This window comes from Sinocyclocheilus grahami, unplaced genomic scaffold, assembly GCF_001515645.1.
Source record: "Sinocyclocheilus grahami isolate Dianchi unplaced genomic scaffold, SAMN03320097.WGS_v1.1 scaffold141.1, whole genome shotgun sequence".
Lineage (NCBI taxonomy): Eukaryota > Metazoa > Chordata > Actinopteri > Cypriniformes > Cyprinidae > Sinocyclocheilus > Sinocyclocheilus grahami.
In genome coordinates, this window is record NW_015505320.1 from 1,005,637 (window position 1) to 1,025,514 (window position 19,878).

The 19,878-nt window shown below is 38.6% G+C and overlaps 4 protein-coding genes across 7 annotated transcripts in view; 2 read left to right on the forward strand and 2 right to left on the reverse strand.

The window, feature by feature from the left end:
* Nucleotides 1-6,594, forward strand: part of LOC107591430 (telomerase protein component 1-like) — a 29,353-nt gene extending 22,759 nt beyond the window's left edge. Inside the window, exons 37-50 of the mRNA XM_016280575.1 lie at nt 1,441-1,598; nt 2,138-2,245; nt 2,342-2,440; nt 2,519-2,642; nt 2,749-2,834; nt 4,390-4,525; nt 4,672-4,802; nt 4,931-5,052; nt 5,248-5,373; nt 5,511-5,610; nt 5,693-5,779; nt 6,081-6,216; nt 6,363-6,493; nt 6,577-6,594. Coding sequence (XP_016136061.1) covers nt 1,441-1,598; nt 2,138-2,245; nt 2,342-2,440; nt 2,519-2,642; nt 2,749-2,834; nt 4,390-4,525; nt 4,672-4,802; nt 4,931-5,052; nt 5,248-5,373; nt 5,511-5,610; nt 5,693-5,779; nt 6,081-6,216; nt 6,363-6,493; nt 6,577-6,594 — 1,562 coding nt within the window. The remainder of the gene's footprint in view (nt 1-1,440; nt 1,599-2,137; nt 2,246-2,341; nt 2,441-2,518; nt 2,643-2,748; nt 2,835-4,389; nt 4,526-4,671; nt 4,803-4,930; nt 5,053-5,247; nt 5,374-5,510; nt 5,611-5,692; nt 5,780-6,080; nt 6,217-6,362; nt 6,494-6,576) is intronic.
* LOC107591368 (uncharacterized) lies at nt 6,094-10,240 on the forward strand. Its single transcript, XM_016280518.1, has 9 exons — nt 6,094-6,216; nt 6,363-6,497; nt 6,859-6,950; nt 7,146-7,271; nt 7,942-8,041; nt 8,124-8,346; nt 9,419-9,501; nt 9,597-9,701; nt 9,792-10,240. Exons 3-9 carry the CDS (start codon nt 6,862-6,864, stop codon nt 9,909-9,911), a joined length of 846 nt encoding a protein of 281 aa, XP_016136004.1. The 5' UTR covers nt 6,094-6,216; nt 6,363-6,497; nt 6,859-6,861; the 3' UTR covers nt 9,912-10,240.
* On the reverse strand, nt 10,158-12,664 carry LOC107591373 (cerebellin-2-like). Of its 4 annotated transcripts, none has more exons than XM_016280523.1 (3): nt 12,260-12,664; nt 10,588-10,725; nt 10,158-10,497 (listed from the first exon to the last, which is right to left on the reverse strand). In XM_016280523.1, the coding sequence occupies exons 1-3, from the start codon at nt 12,423-12,425 to the stop codon at nt 10,211-10,213; spliced, it is 591 nt and encodes a 196-aa protein (XP_016136009.1). In that variant the 5' UTR covers nt 12,426-12,664; the 3' UTR covers nt 10,158-10,210. The 4 variants fall into 4 exon arrangements, 1 of the variants encoding a protein (XP_016136009.1); XR_001609869.1 differs by adding an exon at nt 11,947-12,030 and having other exon boundaries at nt 10,417-10,725; nt 12,260-12,341; XR_001609871.1 differs by lacking the exon at nt 10,588-10,725 and adding an exon at nt 11,947-12,030 and having other exon boundaries at nt 10,433-10,497; nt 12,260-12,341.
* Nucleotides 12,665-16,404: 3,740 nt separating this feature from the next.
* On the reverse strand, nt 16,405-18,402 carry cbln10 (cerebellin 10). The gene is made up of 5 exons (XM_016280519.1): nt 18,154-18,402; nt 17,892-17,954; nt 17,660-17,743; nt 17,174-17,293; nt 16,405-17,095 (listed from the first exon to the last, which is right to left on the reverse strand). The coding sequence occupies exons 1-5, from the start codon at nt 18,320-18,322 to the stop codon at nt 16,812-16,814; spliced, it is 720 nt and encodes a 239-aa protein (XP_016136005.1). The 5' UTR covers nt 18,323-18,402; the 3' UTR covers nt 16,405-16,811.
* Nucleotides 18,403-19,878: the final 1,476 nt, after the last annotated feature.

Here is a 19,878-nt window from a genome sequence, read left to right on the forward strand (position 1 = left end):
TCTTTGGAGTGTTACAAGCTCTTGGTGCATAAAGAAAATCTGTAAAGTTGCAAAGACTAAAGTCTCAAATCCAAAGAGATATTCTTTATAAAAGTTAAGAGTCAGCCACACCTACCTAAAACGGCTCGTTCTAACACGCCCCAACATACCTACGTCGCTCTGTGGGAAGATTTGCATAACGCCGCCCAAATGTTCACGCAAAGAAAGAAGGCATAACTTTTATTCTCGCTGTAGTTTTGTTGTTTCCGCCGCCATGTCGTAAAGACGCTGTGTGCTTCGTTGTGAAAGCGAAACTACTTTGTTTGGCCTTCCAAAAGAGGACGATATGTGCTTCGTCATGCCTGGAGCTGATCCGTGCTGGTTGCTGAGGTACTACAACTTTGCGCTGTGGATCGCTGGATCGGCTTTCACAGTGGACGAAGCGGAGTCCAGCCCTTCCGGACGCTCCTTTGTCGAAATCGCCGGCCGCACCGTTCTCAAGCCCGCGCCTCTGCTCACTCTAACCCTCCCGCCGTTCCTCATTTTATCCCCCGGCCTCTGCTCACTGTAGGCCGTGGTGTGTGACGCTGTATCGTTGTGAATGCGAAACTACTTTGTTTGGCCTTCCAAAAATGCACACGACTAGAAATCAGTGGTTAAGTTGTATTTACAACACTGTTCCAGAACACTTCAACCCAAATATTCGGATGTGTGCAGCACATTTTATGGAGGACTGTTTCCTGATCCTGGTAGAGTAGACTACAATGCCGGCTGTTCTGACTCGAAGACTGTAAGTACGTCTTTTATTTTTAAAGAGTTTTTATATTTGATATATTTAAAGCGAGTTTTTTGGGCAGTGTAGAGTAGTGCTTGTTGTTTGTCATTTCTCTGATCACAAAAGTAGACATGGTTTTATGTTTAATTTCTTTAAATTGTAAAAATGTTTACAATTTTAAAACTTTAAAAAGACGGTATAAGTCATTATAATCCATAAGTATGTCCCCACTGGATGCAACGAATGCCTCATTTATTATGGGTTTTAATGTTTTTGAATCATCGCTCCGGCCTGACAGGGCATCATCACAGTATGGTAGGGGTGTAACATTTCCGTCTCACGCTTGAGGTATTCGGCCAATCACAACGCATTGGATAGCTGGCCAATCACAGGACACCTCGCTTTTCAGACTGATGAGCTTTGTAAAAATCGACGCGTTTCAGAAAGGCGGGGCATAGAGGAGAAACAATAATGTACAGTGTGGAAAATAATGTGTTTTTTTAACCTTAAACCGCATAAACACATTTCATTACACCAAATACTGTTCTTTTTAGCAACATCATATGACCTCTTTAAATATTTTTATTATATATCTGCCAATTTTTATAATTTATATCTGCTTAATGCATACATTTAATTTTTTTTTTAATTAAAATTATTTTATTTAAAATATTGTTTTGTTTTAGATGACTTCACTATTGCTCTGTGGTTGAAGGATATGTTGACTTCTAAGCCCTGGATTGACCCAAAGGTGATGTGTATTCTGAGAGGTCACAATGGAGGGGTCACATGCCTTGCTTTCAGTCCTGATGGGAAAGAGTTGCTGTCAGGAGGAAAAGATCAGGTACTTGCTCCACTGCCTATTCATTACTGGAAGAAATTGAAGAAAATACACAATTTCTGTCATACTCAATTTAATCACAATCTTTTCTAATAGGCTTTGATGATATGGAAGGTAAACGCTTCTCCTCCAGTTCTTTCCCAGTCCATTTCCAATTGCCATGGAGTCTGGATTACAGGATGTTATTTTTATTATATATCTGCCAATTTTTATAATTTATATCTGCTTAATGCATACATTTCATTTTTTTTTTATTAAAATTATTTTATTTAAAATATTGTTTTGTTTTAGATGACTTCACTATTGCTCTGTGGTTGAAGGATATGTTGACTTCTAAGCCCTGGATTGACCCAAAGGTGATGTGTATTCTGAGAGGTCACAATGGAGGGGTCACATGCCTTGCTTTCAGTCCTGATGGGAAAGAGTTGCTGTCAGGAGGAAAAGATCAGGTACTTGCTCCACTGCCTATTCATTACTGGAAGAAATTGAAGAAAATACACAATTTCTGTCATACTCAATTTAATCACAATCTTTTCTAATAGGCTTTGATGATATGGAAGGTAAACGCTTCTCCTCCAGTTCTTTCCCAGTCCATTTCCAATTGCCATGGAGACTGGATTACAGGATGTGCTTGGACATCATCTGCTGTGGTGAGAAAGCCATTTACAAAGTGCTGTTTAGTTCATGTTATCAGCATCTGACTCTGTGTGTCTGTAACTGAATACAAAACCTCTCTGTCACCTCAGCTCAGCTGCTCCAGTAAGCTGCGGATGTGGGATATCCAAACAGGACGTTTGTTGAGAGAGATCCTCTCTAGTTCATCGCTGAGCACATTGTGCTGTTGGGTAAGACAGCTGTGCCATGTTGCAAAGACATACAGAAGTGTAACCTGTTAATATTTATGTAGTTTCTAATGTCTTTAGGAGGATTATGTAATGGCAGGCTCCACAGATGGACTGCTGATGGTTTGGAAGTGGGAATCAGGGGTAGAAATCACCAGGATCCAGGCCCACAAGTCACGTCTCCATCACTGCACTGTTGTCTCAGGTACAGTCAGTGACTAACACACACAAATAGCTGCCTGATATCTAAATATGGGTATGTATCTTCCTCACACAGAAATATTTTAAGCAAAACAATTTTTTGCACACAGATCTGGAAAAGAATTTGAAACCAGAAGACTTACTGGTAGCTTCAGCATCAGAAGATGGAACTGTTAAACTCTGGCATCCACTGCAGGTAACAATTTTTTTCATTAATAGTTTGTTTAGTTAGATTCTTTAAAAAAAAAAAAAAAAAATTAAAAGCAAATCAGATCTTTTAAATAATTTCCAGAGGTTAATTGTCAGGGATCTGGAGGGAGGACTCAAATGCAGAGTGTGTGTTACAGATTTATTAGACAGACAAGACGAGAGATGGTGAGGAGGGGAGTGAATACAGTCCAAACAGTAGGCAGAGAAAGACTTGTAGACAGGCAGGCCTGGGTGAACGGCCACAGAGTCCAGTCCAGGATGGCAGACCGCCAGAGAGCAGTGAAGGCAGCGAAGCTGGAGGCTGGAGGTAATCAGCAGTGGCCTGACACACCTCACCCACTCCACACTCGTGATGTCTCAGGCACTGCACAGGCCTAGCAGTGTGGCAGACCCAGGGAGAAAACCAGTAGCTCAGCCTGCAGGACAGGACTAGACTAGACTAGGAACTGACAAGAAACTTAATACTCAACAAACAATTTGGCAGGGAACACTCCGTATAATAAAAGGTGAGACGAGCTAGCAAGCAAATCAGATCTTTTAAATAATTTCCAGAGGTTAATTGTCAGGGATCTGGAGGGAGGACTCAAATGCAGAGTGTGTTACAGATTTATTAGACAGACAAGACGAGAGATGGTGAGGAGGGGAGTGAATACAGTCCAAACAGTAGGCAGAGAAAGACTTGTAGACAGGCAGGCCTGGGTGAACGGCCACAGAGTCCAGTCCAGGATGGCAGACCGCCAGAGAGCAGTGAAGGCAGCGAAGCTGGAGGCTGGAGGTAATCAGCAGTGGCCTGACACACCTCACCCACTCCACACTCGTGATGTCTCAGGCACTGCACAGGCCTAGCAGTGTGGCAGACCCAGGGAGAAAACCAGTAGCTCAGCCTGCAGGACAGGACTAGACTAGACTAGGAACTGACAAGAAACTTAATACTCAACAAACAATTTGGCAGGGAACACTCCGTATAATAAAAGGTGAGACGAGCTAGCAAACATACGGACGTAAGCACAAACGCAAGCTAGGACAACAAACTGACAACACAAGAGAGAAAGAGAGAACCATATAAAGGAGAGGAGAACACGAGGAACAGGTGGGAACACTCAGACAAACAAGGAGAGAACGAGACGGATAGGTGACGACACTCAGACAAACGAGGACTAAACAAGGGGGCATGGCAACGGGAAACAAGGAGGTAGGACGAAAGGAGCACATGGCAGACAACAACAAAGACAGAGCCATGTGCTCACACACAACACAAACAAGGAAACATTAAACAGTGGCAAAACAAACAGGGCAGGATCCTGACATTAATTCTTGTCATGCATAATATCGACTGATGACTAGTATGGTATCAATATATTTAATTTAAGTGTTTTATTTTTATTTATACAGTATAGCATAGAATTTCAATATTGTATAGAATTTTGGCCAACATCAACATTTGTTGCTATTGGCATAAAATGAAAATAATTCTCATCTGTATCAGCCAGAATTTTAATATCAGTGCATCCCTAATTTATTCCCAAAAATTGTTTTCATAGGTACAGCATCACAACACTCTGCATGGACACAGTGCAGAAATCCAGTCTTTAGTGTGCAAAAAGACCGGACCGCCGGAGTTTCTCACTGTCTCAGCTGATCGTTCCCTCAGGTCATGGAGCGTCACCACAGCAATGGGTATGACAGAATGGTCAAAAAAGCAGAATCTTAATTGATGCAAAAATCGCAACACTTGTTTTTTTGTGAAACTATAGCAGTGCATCCAAATATAGCATTTGTTTGATATTATTAACTTAACTTTTTTTATGTACATTCATCCACAGAAACCCCTCGCTGCCAGAAAGGCATTGTCAGAGTTGTGTACTTCCTGGGTACTGATGATCTCATGGTGTGTGGTTATGACACAGGCAGATTGGAGATATGGCATCAGAATTCAATAGTTTACTGTAAGAAGGTAATCATGGGTTGGGAACTGACATTATTATTTGTTGATCAGTTATTAAAAATACAGTGTGAGTGTGCTCTTTACCCTCTTTCAATTGAAAATGTCAGAGTGAACGGTTCTGTGTGTGTTGTTTGAAGGTCAGTGATGGCAGCTTATGTGCAGTCACTGGGATGCCGGACGATGAGCTGGCGGTCAGTTGCAGCGACTGCTCTGTCTGTATCTGGAAGCTGGAGCGGGACTCCAAGAAGTGCATTATGGGGTAATGACTTTTAACTCTTTTTCACTTCCATACTTCAGTTCTGCAAATTTGTTACTTAAATTCACTTTACATTTTGCTCACAATTAAAATTATTGATTTTAATTTGTATTGTTTTATTTTACATTTATTTAAACAAAACAGTATAGATTTTAATATCTGCCATTTATCGGTTATTATTATTTTGTTTTGTTCCAGGCTCGATAAGGTGTCTTCATACAAAGTGGAGTCTCCTTTGAGCTTTTTGTTTTACTGTGGCAGTCTGTTTGGAGTGTATATGGGTGGAACAGTCACTGATGTGCTCTCTAGTAAAGCAGCTTATAAGTAAGTAATCACCACAATTTTTATATAAAAGCTGTCCTGCAATCCTGTTTTTCCATGCAAGGTGGCACATAGTGAAAAATAACATTCCTTTACTGGGTAATAAAAAGTAAATGTACAGTATGTCTGTTTCATTGTAGCTGGTTAAGAAGGGTATGTCCTCTCGGCGTGATGGCGAATGACAGCAAGAGCTTTTGGCTGTTGGGCCAGAAACAGGGCGTTCTGTACGTTGGCCTCGTTGTAAGTTCATCATCTGTCATTATCATTTGATATTGGCATTGTGAAAACTCTTATAATAATCTGAAATGATCTGTCATTTTAGTTGTCTCTGAATCCGAGTGTGTCAGACTTCTTCTTAGCCTTTTGTGATGATGCGGCACATGGCAGACAACAACAAAGACAGAGCCATGTGCTCACACACAACACAAACAAGGAAACATTAAACAGTGGCAAAACAAACAGGGCAGGATCCTGACATTAATTCTTGTCATGCATAATATCGACTGATGACTAGTATGGTATCAATATATTTAATTTAAGTGTTTTATTTTTATTTATACAGTATAGCATAGAATTTCAATATTGTATAGAATTTTGGCCAACATCAACATTTGTTGCTATTGGCATAAAATGAAAATAATTCTCATCTGTATCAGCCAGAATTTTAATATCAGTGCATCCCTAATTTATTCCCAAAAATTTTTTCATAGGTACAGCATCACAACACTCTGCATGGACACAGTGCAGAAATCCAGTCTTTAGTGTGCAAAAAGACCGGACCGCTGGAGTTTCTCACTGTCTCAGCTGATCGTTCCCTCAGGTCATGGAGCGTCACCACAGCAATGGGTATGACAGAATGGTCAAAAAAGCAGAATCTTAATTGATGCAAAAATCGCAACACTTGTTTTCTTGTGAAACTATAGCAGTGCATCCAAATATAGCATTTGTTTGATATTATTAACTTAACTTTTTTTATGTACATTCATCCACAGAAACCCCTCGCTGCCAGAAAGGCATTGTCAGAGTTGTGTACTTCCTGGGTACTGATGATCTCATGGTGTGTGGTTATGACACAGGCAGATTGGAGATATGGCATCAGAATTCAATAGTTTACTGTAAGAAGGTAATCATGGGTTGGGAGCTGACATTATTATTTGTTGATCAGTTATTAAAAATGCAGTGTGAGTGCTCTGCACCCTCTTTCAGTTGGAAATGTCAGAGTGAACGGCTCTGTGTGTGTTGTTTGAAGGTCAGTGATGGCAGCTTATGTGCAGTCACTGGGATGCCGGACGATGAGCTGGCGGTCAGTTGCAGCGACTGCTCTGTCTGTATCTGGAAGTGGGTTGGGAGCTGACATTATTATTTGTTGATCAGTTATTAAAAATACAGTGTGAGTGCTCTGCACCCTCTTTCAGTTGGAAATGTCAGAGTGAACGGCTCTGTGTGTGTTGTTTGAAGGTCAGTGATGGCAGCTTATGTGCAGTCACTGGGATGCCGGACGATGAGCTGGCGGTCAGTTGCAGCGACTGCTCTGTCTGTATCTGGAAGCTGGAGCGGGACTCCAAGAAGTGCATTATGGGGTAATGACTTTTAACTCTTTTTCACTTCCATACTTCAGTTCTGCAAATTTGTTACTTAAATTCACTTTACATTTTGCTCACAATTAAAATTATTGATTTTAATTTGTATTGTTTTATTTTACATTTATTTAAACAAAACAGTATAGATTTTAATATCTGCCATTTATCGGTTATTATTATTTTGTTTTGTTCCAGGCTCGATAAGGTGTCTTCATACAAAGTGGAGTCTCCTTTGAGCTTTTTGTTTTACTGTGGCAGTCTGTTTGGAGTGTATATGGGTGGAACAGTCACTGATGTGCTCTCTAGTAAAGCAGCTTATAAGTAAGTAATCACCACAATTTTTATATAAAAGCTGTCCTGCAATCCTGTTTTTCCATGCAAGGTGGCACATAGTGAAAAATAACATTCCTTTACTGGGTAATAAAAAGTAAATGTACAGTATGTGTGTTTCATTGTAGCTGGTTAAGAAGGGTATGTCCTCTCGGCGTGATGGCGAATGATAGCAAGAGCTTTTGGCTGTTGGGCCAGAAACAGGGCGTTCTGTACGTTGGCCTCGTTGTAAGTTCATCATCTGTCATTATCATTTGATATTGGCATTGTGAAAACTCTTATAATAATCTGAAATGATCTGTCATTTTAGTTGTCTCTGAATCCGAGTGTGTCAGACTTCTTCTTAGCCTTTTGTGATGATGCGATAAGTAAAAAGCCAAAGGACTTAGAGATAGAGGAGGAAATAGATGAGCAGCAGGAGGAGGAGCAGCAGCAGGAGAAGCTGAGTGAGGAACAGCGGAGAGAGAGGCAAACTGCAATCCAGAGGGCGGCACAGGTCAGTTCTCTAGTAAAGCAGCTTATAAGTAAGTAATCACCACAATTTTTATATAAAAGCTGTCCTGCAATCCTGTTTTTCCATGCAAGGTGGCACATAGTGAAAAATAACATTCCTTTACTGGGTAATAAAAAGTAAATGTACAGTATGTCTGTTTCATTGTAGCTGGTTAAGAAGGGTATGTCCTCTCGGCGTGATGGCGAATGACAGCAAGAGCTTTTGGCTGTTGGGCCAGAAACAGGGCGTTCTGTACGTTGGCCTCGTTGTAAGTTCATCATCTGTCATTATCATTTGATATTGGCATTGTGAAAACTCTTATAATAATCTGAAATGATCTGTCATTTTAGTTGTCTCTGAATCCGAGTGTGTCAGACTTCTTCTTAGCCTTTTGTGATGATGCGATAAGTAAAAAGCCAAAGGACTTAGAGATAGAGGAGGAAATAGATGAGCAGCAGGAGGAGGAGCAGCAGCAGGAGAAGCTGAGTGAGGAACAGCGGAGAGAGAGGCAAACTGCAATCCAGAGGGCGGCACAGGTCAGCTCCTGGATCACAGCCGCAGCAGCGCAGAACGGTACACCTGTTTTCATGTACTGAATTAAAGAATTTATTTGTCAGGATGTATAAAAATCATAAAGTGCACTTGTCACTCCCCCCCCCCTCCCCCCCATGAACATTTTTTAATGTTTATTTTACTGTCCACAAAACAGTCAAACACAAAACATGAACCTACTACAACAAAAACAAAACAGAACTGCTGCTACCTTACTTCTCTTACAAAGTGCAGAGACCTCTGGAAATAAGCTGTGTATTTTCACTATAGATATATAGATATAACAGAAATACATTCTGTTCAAGGTTTTGAATTTTATCAGATTATGCCTTGAATTAACTGATCAGGCATGTATGATATTACGTACGTACTGATATTAAATGCACTTTTTAATCGTTTAAATGAGACAAATTTCCCATCTATACTGTATATAGATCTTTTATGTTTTGAATGCCATCTTTTTCCCACTGTGTAAAGCCCAGGTCAAACAGCCCTGGAGGAAAAGCATGGTTATGGTATTTTGGCTAGGCTATAAAGCAAGACAATAAGGCCTGATAAGTAATTTTTAATCTTTTTTTAAATTAAAAATTACGACTGCATGTACATTTTTAAGAAATAAGTGATGTGCACAGATAAATAACACCGCCCTGCATCTAGAATCATGACAAATGACAGAAGTAAATGCAAACATGACGCAGATATTTTCTGCTACATCTGTGGGTGCTTTATAACATACAAACAACACACACAAAATTATAGAGGATAAAAGCTTATTTATAAAGTGTAGTACATATTTCTACACTTATTTTGCAGTTTGTAAGTTAAATTATACATTTTAAATTCTTTAATATATATATATTTTGAACGCAGCATCAAATTAGGTAATGTTATGCCTTTTTTTGCAAATCAGCAGAATACAGGGCTGTATAATGAAAAAGAGAATTGTCTATTTTGATTACATGGTGGCTTTAACACTACCAAACAAACAATAACCCATTAACCTATAGTGGTCATTATGTGAACTGTTTATGACTAATAACACATTGCAATTTGGATGTTTTTAAGTCAGGTTGTTGTTGTTGTTTTCCTACAGACTTTTTTGTGTGTGGTGATTGTAAAGGGAACATGTGGTTTAACCAGCCTCCTAATCTGTCCACCTGGACTCAAAGAAGACCGGCAAGTATCTTTATACTCTCTCATAGATGTAATGATCATATGTCAATCATGCAGTCTTGTGTTTCTGATAAATTGTTTGTGTGACTGGTCTGTAGGCACACACAGACAAAGTGAGTGTACTGCGGCTTACAGAGAGCCTCATCATCTCAGCGTCTCATGACAGAACCGTCAAACTGTGGGACAGACGAACTAAGAAACAGGTATTTTTATTCTTGCTTTTATGCACGGTGTGTATACCAGTGTTTATTTAATTTCCTTTCTGTTTCTTACTCATTTTCTGTATTTCACAGGTGGGCATGTTTGTGTGTGGAGGCCCTGTCAAGGTTCTGGAGGTGAACCCATGTGACCCCAAGAAATTTGTTTGCAGTGATACGCAGGGTCAGCTGTACTTCCTGTCTTGGAAAGGTTGATTTCCTGAACATCAGTCAAAGGACACAGTCACTTGTTGCATGTCATTATTTGTACATTCGTAATCTTTAATCTTTTTTCCATCAGTTGTAATGTTGCATTCTGTACATTTTCATTTTATTTTACATGCATGAAGCATTTTGCACTAATGATAATATTGCCTTAAACTAAGCCATATGAAGAATATTTGTGTTGATTTTATTATATACATTTTACTGCCACTTGATTACATTGTCAGTTGATTTTTGTTAAGGGTTGTACATGTAAAAAGCTATTCTGGGTGAGTAAACGGTCTGCAGGTTCACATGGGGAACAGCAGATGTCCACTGAATGTGGTGTGATGGTGTTCTCCATTGTCGAAAATCCATTTTCCGGGATAGAGATTTACCTTCACTTTATCCCCTTTTTCCAGCAGCAGAGAGACTCCATTTGAAGAGCTGATAAAACCACTTGTTTGATGTGCGTATGTAGAAATTATATGCTGGTCATTTTTAAACAGGCCTGCAGTTCCGGCTCTGTTTTTGTCTCCAGAGGCCTTGGAGAAGACCCTGAAAGCATACCCTCCCTTCACAGGTGCTGTATAGATTCCTGTATCGTACAGTGGTTAATTAGATGCATTAAAATGAGAGTGTTATAGAAAATCTCAGAGATACATTCACACTATATGAATTGATTCACCTGTGTTTGGATCATAGGCGTTTCCAGTGTTGAGGAAGACATGCTTGTAAATCAGGGTGTGTAAACCATTATGAAAGGGTCCAATGTTATGTGATCCAAAAGAGGTCAACAGAGAGGCTAAGAAAGCCACTTTAGAAGCTAAAACATAAACTTATAAATTAGATACACTATTGTTTAGAATTTTGGGGTTTCTCTCTCTCTCTCTCTCTCAAAAGAAGTCTCTTTTGCTCTAAAATAAAAATTAAATTAAAATTAAAATTAATCAGTAATATTGTAAAATATTATTAAAATGTTAACAGTTTCTATTTTAATCCGTTTTAACCCTTAAATGCATGAATGTTTCGCCAATCATTATTACATATTCGGGTCTTTAGAGACCCGGACCTATGTATCCAGCACGGATGGATCTCTAACTGCTGCAATAGCAAAAAACTCTCTTGATATTTTAAGAACAATTACAGAAGAATAAAATAAAGCATATTTCGTTAACTTTCGAAACTTAAAAGGGTTCAATTTGAGCAGATGATTTTATCATCGCTGGCATCGTCAGAGCGCGCTTCCAGCGTATATTCAACATCTGCCTCATATTCACGATCTCAACCTATTCTCAAAACTATCCTTTTCAGTGACTTCATATTCAATATTTTGATCACTGGCAGCTTATTCACCACATCTAGCATCAAATGACAGTGACATTTATATTTCATTGCATATAGTAATTGCTCTGCAGTAAAGCCATTCAAATCAGTTCAATTTTTGCTGATGATATTCATATGTTTTATGCCCGCCGTAATTATGAGTGAATCGTCACGTCATCATTGTGCATCAAAACAGTGCCACCTTGAGGAAAAAAAATGCATTGCACATATTGAGTCATCAGGTATGTAAATATAGTTGCGCAGGAAAAAATACTTACACATTTACATACCTCAGGTCTCTATACACTTTTTACAAAAAATGTATCAGAAAACTTGCATTCTTTTATATTTCAATTTTTTTTTCTTGTTATATTGTTTATAATTAATAGATTGAGAAATACTAAGAAATGTGGGTAGAGAGAGGGTAGAGAATGATGTCCCGGGTCGCTAAAGACCCAAGGTATGCATTTAAGGGTTAAAATGTAATTTATTTCTGTCATGGTAAAGCTACATTTTCAACAGCTGTTAATCCGTCTTCTTCTGTCACATGATTTTTCAGAAATCATTCTAACACTGATTTGGTGCTCAAGAAATATTCTGTATTATTATTATTATCACATTTGAAAACAGTTGTGCTGTTTAATATTCTTGTGGAGGGGAAAAAGTTACATTTTTTATATCCTTTTCAAAGCGACTTGATTTGCAAGTTATAGTTTGTTACCTTAATTCTGTTTTATTAGTTCATCCATTTTGATCTTTGTGTCAATCGCTGTATCATACAAAATCTTCAGTTCTTTTGCTTGTTCTAAAATAATAATTAAAAAAACAGTTTAAGATATGGACAGTAAATTAAAGCCAAACAAATATATAGATTCACCTTCTTAACCTTTGTCTAGTAGTGATACCACAGAATGCAATTTAACTTTATTTTATAATGTTTCAGTAGAGCAATATGGTTTTATAAATATACTATTGCAGTTTATTTTAAACTGGCACTTGTGTCATGTACAGTATGTGGGATCCTGTCATGTTACCTTCATTCTCTGTTTTTAGTCGTTCCATTTCCTTCTCTATAGTTTTCATCCTTTTTTCCATTATGGTTATTTTCCCTAGTTCTTCAACAATGTTTATGCTTGGTGAAAAATAATCTGCTGGTATAGTCCACACATTGAGCATTACACATGCTATAAAAATCAACATTATTTTGCTGTCAGTTGCTAAACCGAATCAACTGAATTCATGTTATTTTATAGTCTTAAAAACAGAGTGTCTTGCTTAATAAACTGCCTTATAGACTTTGGACTACGGAAGCAATAACTAAACTAGGCAGTCCTGAATATGCAGAAGGAAGCATTGCACAGTACTGTGCCTTTATTTCCCCATTATTTTTCCAAATTCTTATTTTCTTCATTGTTATGCTTAGTTTTTGTTGAATAAAGCTTTCACTCTATTTCTAATCAGTCTTTTTATTCATGCTTTATTCAGATCAGTGACTCCAGAGCACAATCTAGGGGCCTTGTAACATTGTTAAGATTTTGACTGGATATTTAAATTTAATATACACTCTTAAAAATAAAGGTGCTTCATGATGCCATAGAAGAACCTTTTTGTCTAAATGGTTCCATAAAGAATCTTTAACATCTGAAGAACCTTTGTTTCACAGAATTTCTTCAGATTATAAAAAGGTAAGAAAGAGATGGTTCTTTAAAGGGGTCATATGAAGTTGCTAAAAAGAAGATTATGTTGTGTATTTGGTGTAATGAAATGTGTTTATGCGGTTTAACGGGGGGAAAAACATTATTTTCCACATAATGTACATTATTGTTGCTCCTCTATGCCCCGTCTTTCTGAAACGCATCGATTTTTACAAAGCTCATCGGTCTGAAAAGCAATGACACGGCGAGACAAAAAAAACAATAAAAACCCATTACAAACAAAGCATTTGCTGCAACCAGTGGGGACATAATTACTGATTATAATGACTTGTACAGTGTTTTTAAGCGTTGCGTATCGCGCCGCGTAAACATAAAACCATGTCTGCATTTGTGATCGGAGAAATGACAAACAACAAGCGCTACTCGCGTTTGAATCATCAGTGGCAAATTCTTTAAATATAAAAAATGTACTTACAGGCTGTGAGTCAGAAGCACCAGACTGTCCTTGCAAAGTTGGAACTGCCCCACTTTATAGAAACAGCCTTTGTGCACAGACCCATTGTAGGCTATGCAGAACTGCAGGTTCAGGAATCAGTCCTCCATAAAATGCGTCACACAGCATCACACACGGCGGGCTAGATTAAGCAGCGACCGGCGGATTCAACGAAGGAGCATCCGGCGGGCTTGTGGCAACCACATGTGGCGACCCCGGGCTGGACTCCGCTTCGTCCACGGTGAAAGCCGATCCGGCGATCCACAGCGCAAAAGTTGTTGTATTTCCTCAGCGACCAGCATGGATCAGCTCCAGGCATGACGAAGCGGATATCGTCCTCTTTTGGAAGGCCAAACAAAGTAGTTTCGCTTTCACAACGAATCACACAGCGCCTTCACGACATGGTGGCAGCAACAATACTACAGTGAGAATAAAAGTTACGCCTTCTTTCTTTGCATGAACATTCGAAAGTAGATGCATTTAGGAATCTTTAAGATTACTTACAACAGAACAGCAATGCCCGCCGGATGTTCCTTCGTTGAATCCGCCGGCCGCTGCTTAATCTAGCCCGCAGTGTGTGATGCTGTGTGACGCATTTTATGGAGGACTGTTTCCTGAACCTGCAGTTCTGCATAGCCTACAATGGGTCTGTGATCAAAGGCTGTTCTATAAAGTGGGGCAGTTCCAACTTTGCAAGGACAGTCTGGCGCTTCTGACTCACAGCCTGTAAGTAAATTTTTTATATTTAAAGAATTTGCCACTGATGATTCAAATGCGAGTTTTAAGCAGTGTAGAGTAGCACTTGTTGTTTGTCGTTTCTCCGATCACAAATCCAGACATGGTTTTATGTTTACGTCGCGCGACACGCAACGTGTAAAAACACAGTATAAGTCATTATAATCAGTAATTATGTCCCCACTGGATGCAATAAATACCTAGTTTGTAATGGGTTTTATTGGTTTTGTCTCGTCGTGCCGGGAGATGGCATCACAGTATGTTAAGGGGCGTAACATTTCCGTCACACGCTTGAGGTATTTAGCCAATCACAACGCACTGGATAGCTGACCAATCACAGCACACCTCGCTTTTCAGAACGATGAGCTTTGTAAACATCGACTTTAAGAAAGGCGGGGCATAGAGGAGCAACAATAATGTACATTATGTGGAAAATAATGCGGGTTTTTTTACCTTAAACCGCATAAACACATTGCATTACACCAAATACACAACATAATGTTTATTTTTAGCAACGTCATATGACCCCTTTAATATTAATGAATGATCAACACAAAATCAACAAACAATAATACAAAGCAGTGTGTGAAAATGCTACTACATTTAAAAAATTTTTTTGTATTTTTGTATTTTTATTTTTGTCGCTTGATTTTTTTATTTTTGTCTTGCCAAGCATTGTTTTGTTTTTGTTTTTTTCCCCACAGCTTCAAAAAAAGGTTTATTTTACTACTTTACGTTTTTGGGTTAACATACCATCAAAAATTTCCATGGGCAGAAACCAAACCTTACGGATTGAGTTGGGCAGGTCATTACACCACAAGGGAACAGTTAATGAAAAAGTCTGTGAAAGTGATTTTATGCCTCTTTGAGATGGCACAATAATGTGTCATTCACTTGCAGAACACAAGCTTCTAGAGGGCACATAACTCTGAAGTAATGAATTTATATAAAGGGGTGCAGAGCCAGTGGTGGTTTTGTAGGCAAACATTGGCAGGTTTGAAATGCAAAGGGGCCCACTCCATTAGCTTCTTTAGGCCCTGTAAAATCCACCGACATCCTGGGACTGATTCTGTGGTGACTGTAAGATCATCCATAAAAGCCCTGATGGGTGGTAGTCGCTGGGCCGAATTTGTTGTGGGGCCTCTGCACTGTGGTTCAGCAGACTTGGTGAGCATATTCATGGATAGTGAGAACAGTATGACAGAAATAGTACATTCTGTAATGATCCCAATCTCAACCTTGTGCCAGCTTGATGTCGTTGCTCCTGAATAGACCCTCATCCTGAAATTGCTGTAGTAATCATTGATGAGGTCTGTAATTCTGCTGGGGATATGGTACCTGGTTAGTGTATGCTGCACCAGCTTATGAGGAATGGAACCATATGCATTTGCCCAGGTCTAGCCATAAGACCGATAAGTTGCCCTTATTCTCTCTGGCCTCCCTAATGAGCTGCGTCACTACACCAGTGTGCTCCAAGCAGCCTGGAATACCTACAACTCCACCTTTCTGTACTGACGTATCGATATAGGTGTTCTCTGCCGAATAGGTGCATAACCGGTTGGAGACAGCACTGAAGAAGATCTTCACTTCTACGCTCAGCAGGGAGATTATGCGGAACTGATCTATATGAGTTGAGTTTTCCTCCTTTGGGATCCATACCCCTTCAGCTACTCGCCACTGCTCTGGGATTCTTCCCCTTCTCCAGAAAACTTGCAGAATCTTCCACAGACGAAACAGGAGTTTGGGGAATTAAACTATGCTAACTTCCATCTTCATCATTGCTTCTCTGATTATTATAGATAGTGATAACCTTCCTGTAGCCACACAAAAACCTAACAACATTTATTGAACAGTCTGACAGACTTTGGACGACAAATATTTAAACTTCCTTTCCTTAAACAAATAGTTACCATTTGTAATACCAGTTAATACAAGAGAATTACCATTGTCTTAGTCCTAAAGGCCACAACTTGTGCAATTGTTTGAACTGTCCAATAGACTTTGAACTGCAAAAACTACATTTTGAAGAAATATTTATTTTAGACAGTCACTATAAAATGGAGCATGGCAACTGTTTGTAATGAACCATTAAACAATACTGTACTTTTTTTTTTAATTGTGTAAACATTATTTGCTCAGTTCTTCTTTCCATATTGTTCTGCTATAAATTTGATTGGATTAAAGTCTCTTTATTTATATTTTATTGATATTGCATGAAGAGCGTAATGATCAGTGACTCCAGAAAACAGTAAAAGAGCATTTTAATGGAATAATATGACACAGTATGCTAACTATTTTGGTAAAATGCTTTTATGGGTTACATCTGGCACATTGTTAAATATGTAACATTGCAAAAAAATCTACCACAATGCTAAAAAAAAAGTTTTTAGTGTACACTATAAGGTTTTTAATGTGAAAAATAAAATACACCAATATCATATAGACCTATTTTGAGTTTCAAAGGTTTTCGAGAAAGACCTTGTATAACTTAGCCATATACTTGCCTCATACTGTAGGTGCCGTAAATGTAGGTGAACTGAAGTTAGTTAGTATGTTATATATCAAATTCACGTAAAATGCATTACTTATCAAATTCATTTACACAGTCTTACAGACAGAAAAAAAACAATAATGTGGACATTTTATATAATTACACTCTTGATATACAAAGATGCTAATGAGTAAACCTTGTGTATTTTCTGTTCACATGGGGAAAAGCAGATGTCCACTAAAGGTGCTGTGATGGTGTTCATTGTCAAAAATCCAATATCCAGGATAGAGATTTACATAGATTTTATCTCCCTTTTCCAGCAACAAAGAAACTCCATTTGAAGAGCCGATAAAACCACCGTCTTGCCGTGCATATGTTGAAATTTCATGCTGGCCATTTCTAAATAGGCCTGCGACAACTGCTTTATCTTGACTTCCGTAGGCCTTTGAGAAAACCCTGAATGCATACACTCCCTTCATGGGTGCTGTAAAAATTCCTGTATCAGACGAAAAAGAAAACTTAAATCATTCAAGATTTAAAATATTCACAGGCTATATGAAGTGATTTAATGTACCTGTGTTTGCATCATAGGCATCTCCAGTACTGAGGAAGATGTGTTTGTAAATCAGGGTGTGTAAACTACTGTGTGGTCCATTAGAGGACGACAGAGAAACTGAGAAAGCCACTTTTGAAACTAAGACATAAAATATGCAAATTAGATTACATCATTAGAAATGATTTCCTTTTTAAAGATTACCTTCAATAAAGAAAATAAATAACTGAAATTCTTTATAAACAGCACTACCTTAGGGTTTTCAAAGATTAAATGAACATATAAAGATAAATATAAATCACAAAATTCAACATTTATTTTTTTTTTCATTTAAGCATTTCATGTTTGTGGCTATTAAAATTATAGCAGACTTTTTTATGGTAATGCTGTTTTAGATCAAGGCTCAGGTGCGACCGCACCAGTTGCACCCCCCCCCTGTTAAGGCTAAACGTATAGAAACATATATAGAAAATAGCAAAATTGTAATTTATGGTTGTACATTTTTACCTTCATTTTGTTTTATTAGATCATCCACTTTGTTCTTTACATCATTTGTTGTACCACGCATGGTCTCCAGTTCCTTTGCTTGTGCTAAAATAATAATAACCCTTAATAGATAAGAATTAATTCATTTATTTTAAAAAAACATTTCTTATCAGTTGTAAGCCTTGACATTTTTGATAGGTTGTTTTTAAATGTATATACCCCAAATATGTGAGATTTGTCAATGACAAAATACCTTCATTTTCTTTTAATAGCTCATCCATTTTGATCTTTGTGTCCTCCAGCTTTTTTGTTTGTGCTAAAATAATGAACAATCATTAACATTTCAGTGCATACATGGACAATGATTTACTTTTGAATAATCCACATTCTATTGCACTGGGAAAAAAATGTATGGTAGGACTTATTAATCTGTGTATAGGAAACCAGTTACTTTTTAATACTCCATTAAAGTTCTCTGTTCTTAAAAAAAAAAATTGTAAAAAATTCCACATTACCTGTATTTTCTGTTCTTAGTCGCTCCATTTCCTTCTCCATGGATTCCATCCTTGTTTCCATGATCTTTATTTTCCCCAGTTCATCAAGGATGTTTATGTTTGGTAAAAATAAATCATCTGCTGGTATAGCCCACACATTGAGCATTAAAACTGTTATAAAAATCAACATTATTTACTGTTCTGTCTGTTACTAATGTTGTATCAGCTGAGTAACACTCTTTGTCTTAAAGACCACAAGTTGCGTAATTGTTTAAACAGATCAACAGACTCTGGACTGCAAAAACTACATTTATAAAGTGACGTGACATGTGGCCAAGTATGGTGACCCATACTCGGGATTAGTGCTCTGCATTTACCCATCCAAAGTGCACACACAGAGCAGTGAACACACACCGTGAACACACACCCGGAGCAGTGGGCAGCCATTTATGCTGCGGCGCCCGGGGAGCAGTTGGGGGTTCGGTGCCTTGCTCAAGGGCACCTCAGTCGTGGTATTGAAGGTGGGAGAGAGCGCTGTACATTCACTCCCCCCACCTACAATCCCTGCCGGTACGAGACTCAAACCCTCAACCTTTGGGTTATGAGTCCGACTCTCTAACCATTAGGCCACGACTTCCCCTTAGACATTTTGAAGCAATAATTGGTGTAAGCCATGCACAGGGACGTGACAGCAGACAAAACACTGTGATAATGCTGGATTATCCCAAATAAATAGAAAAAGGTGACTTAAAGGTCCCATATTGTCAAAACTGAAATTTCCTGGCTTTTTTCACGATAACTGAGGTCTAGGGGCTATTTAACTACCATTTAAGTTTCAAAACAGTCAGTCCACAGTAAAATGCACACAGCCTGCATAAAGTAGCTGTGATTTTTCACGAACCGTTGTGACTTCTGTAAAAAGTTGACGTCAGAACTACACAGTCACCGCCTTCAGTCACCACCCCGAGCACCGCCGACCGTCCCACTCTCCTTTTGCCAAACCCCCAGACAACATCGTGTCCATGCCATTGCTGAGCAACAACAACACGGAAACATGTCGAAAAGGTTAACTTTAACCACGAAACCAGATCGGCCGACCTGTGTAACGGTCAACCTGTTACACTGTCACTCAAAGGATGGACGATCTGACAGGATTGTTACTATGAGGTGGATCACATCTAACATGTATAGTAAAGACAAACTCACCGTGTCTATCTAGTCATGATGATGTATATACATTTCAATTTCAGCAGGCAACTATTTTTACAGCTACATTATTGTTCCAGCCACAATTAATCACAACAATGTATATACAATTACAAATGCTTATATATAAATCGTCAGTTTGTTGTTTTACGCACATCCACACAGACATTATTTCATACACGACATAGTCGTGAGATGCAAGAAACATATATAGCAAGAAATCTGTAGACGCGCCCATAACAACAAAAGACAATATTTTATTGAACCTTTTCTGATAAGAAGTGTGCGCTGCAAACGCGAGCATTTTTGACGATCGTTTCTGTCCAGTCCGCTCGTTTTATAGCATTTAACCACAGCTGTCGTCGGTTTTTTGTCTGGCAGTGGCAGCAGATATGCGATCAAATTTCTAATTTGAGGCTGTATTACGTCGATTCTGGCACCCAACATCACAACAAGATGATATTTTAAGCTCCTTATGTAGCCGAATCTGTGCTGCTTTGAATAGGCCACCTCCAGTTGAGTTTCCCCTTTGTTTTACTG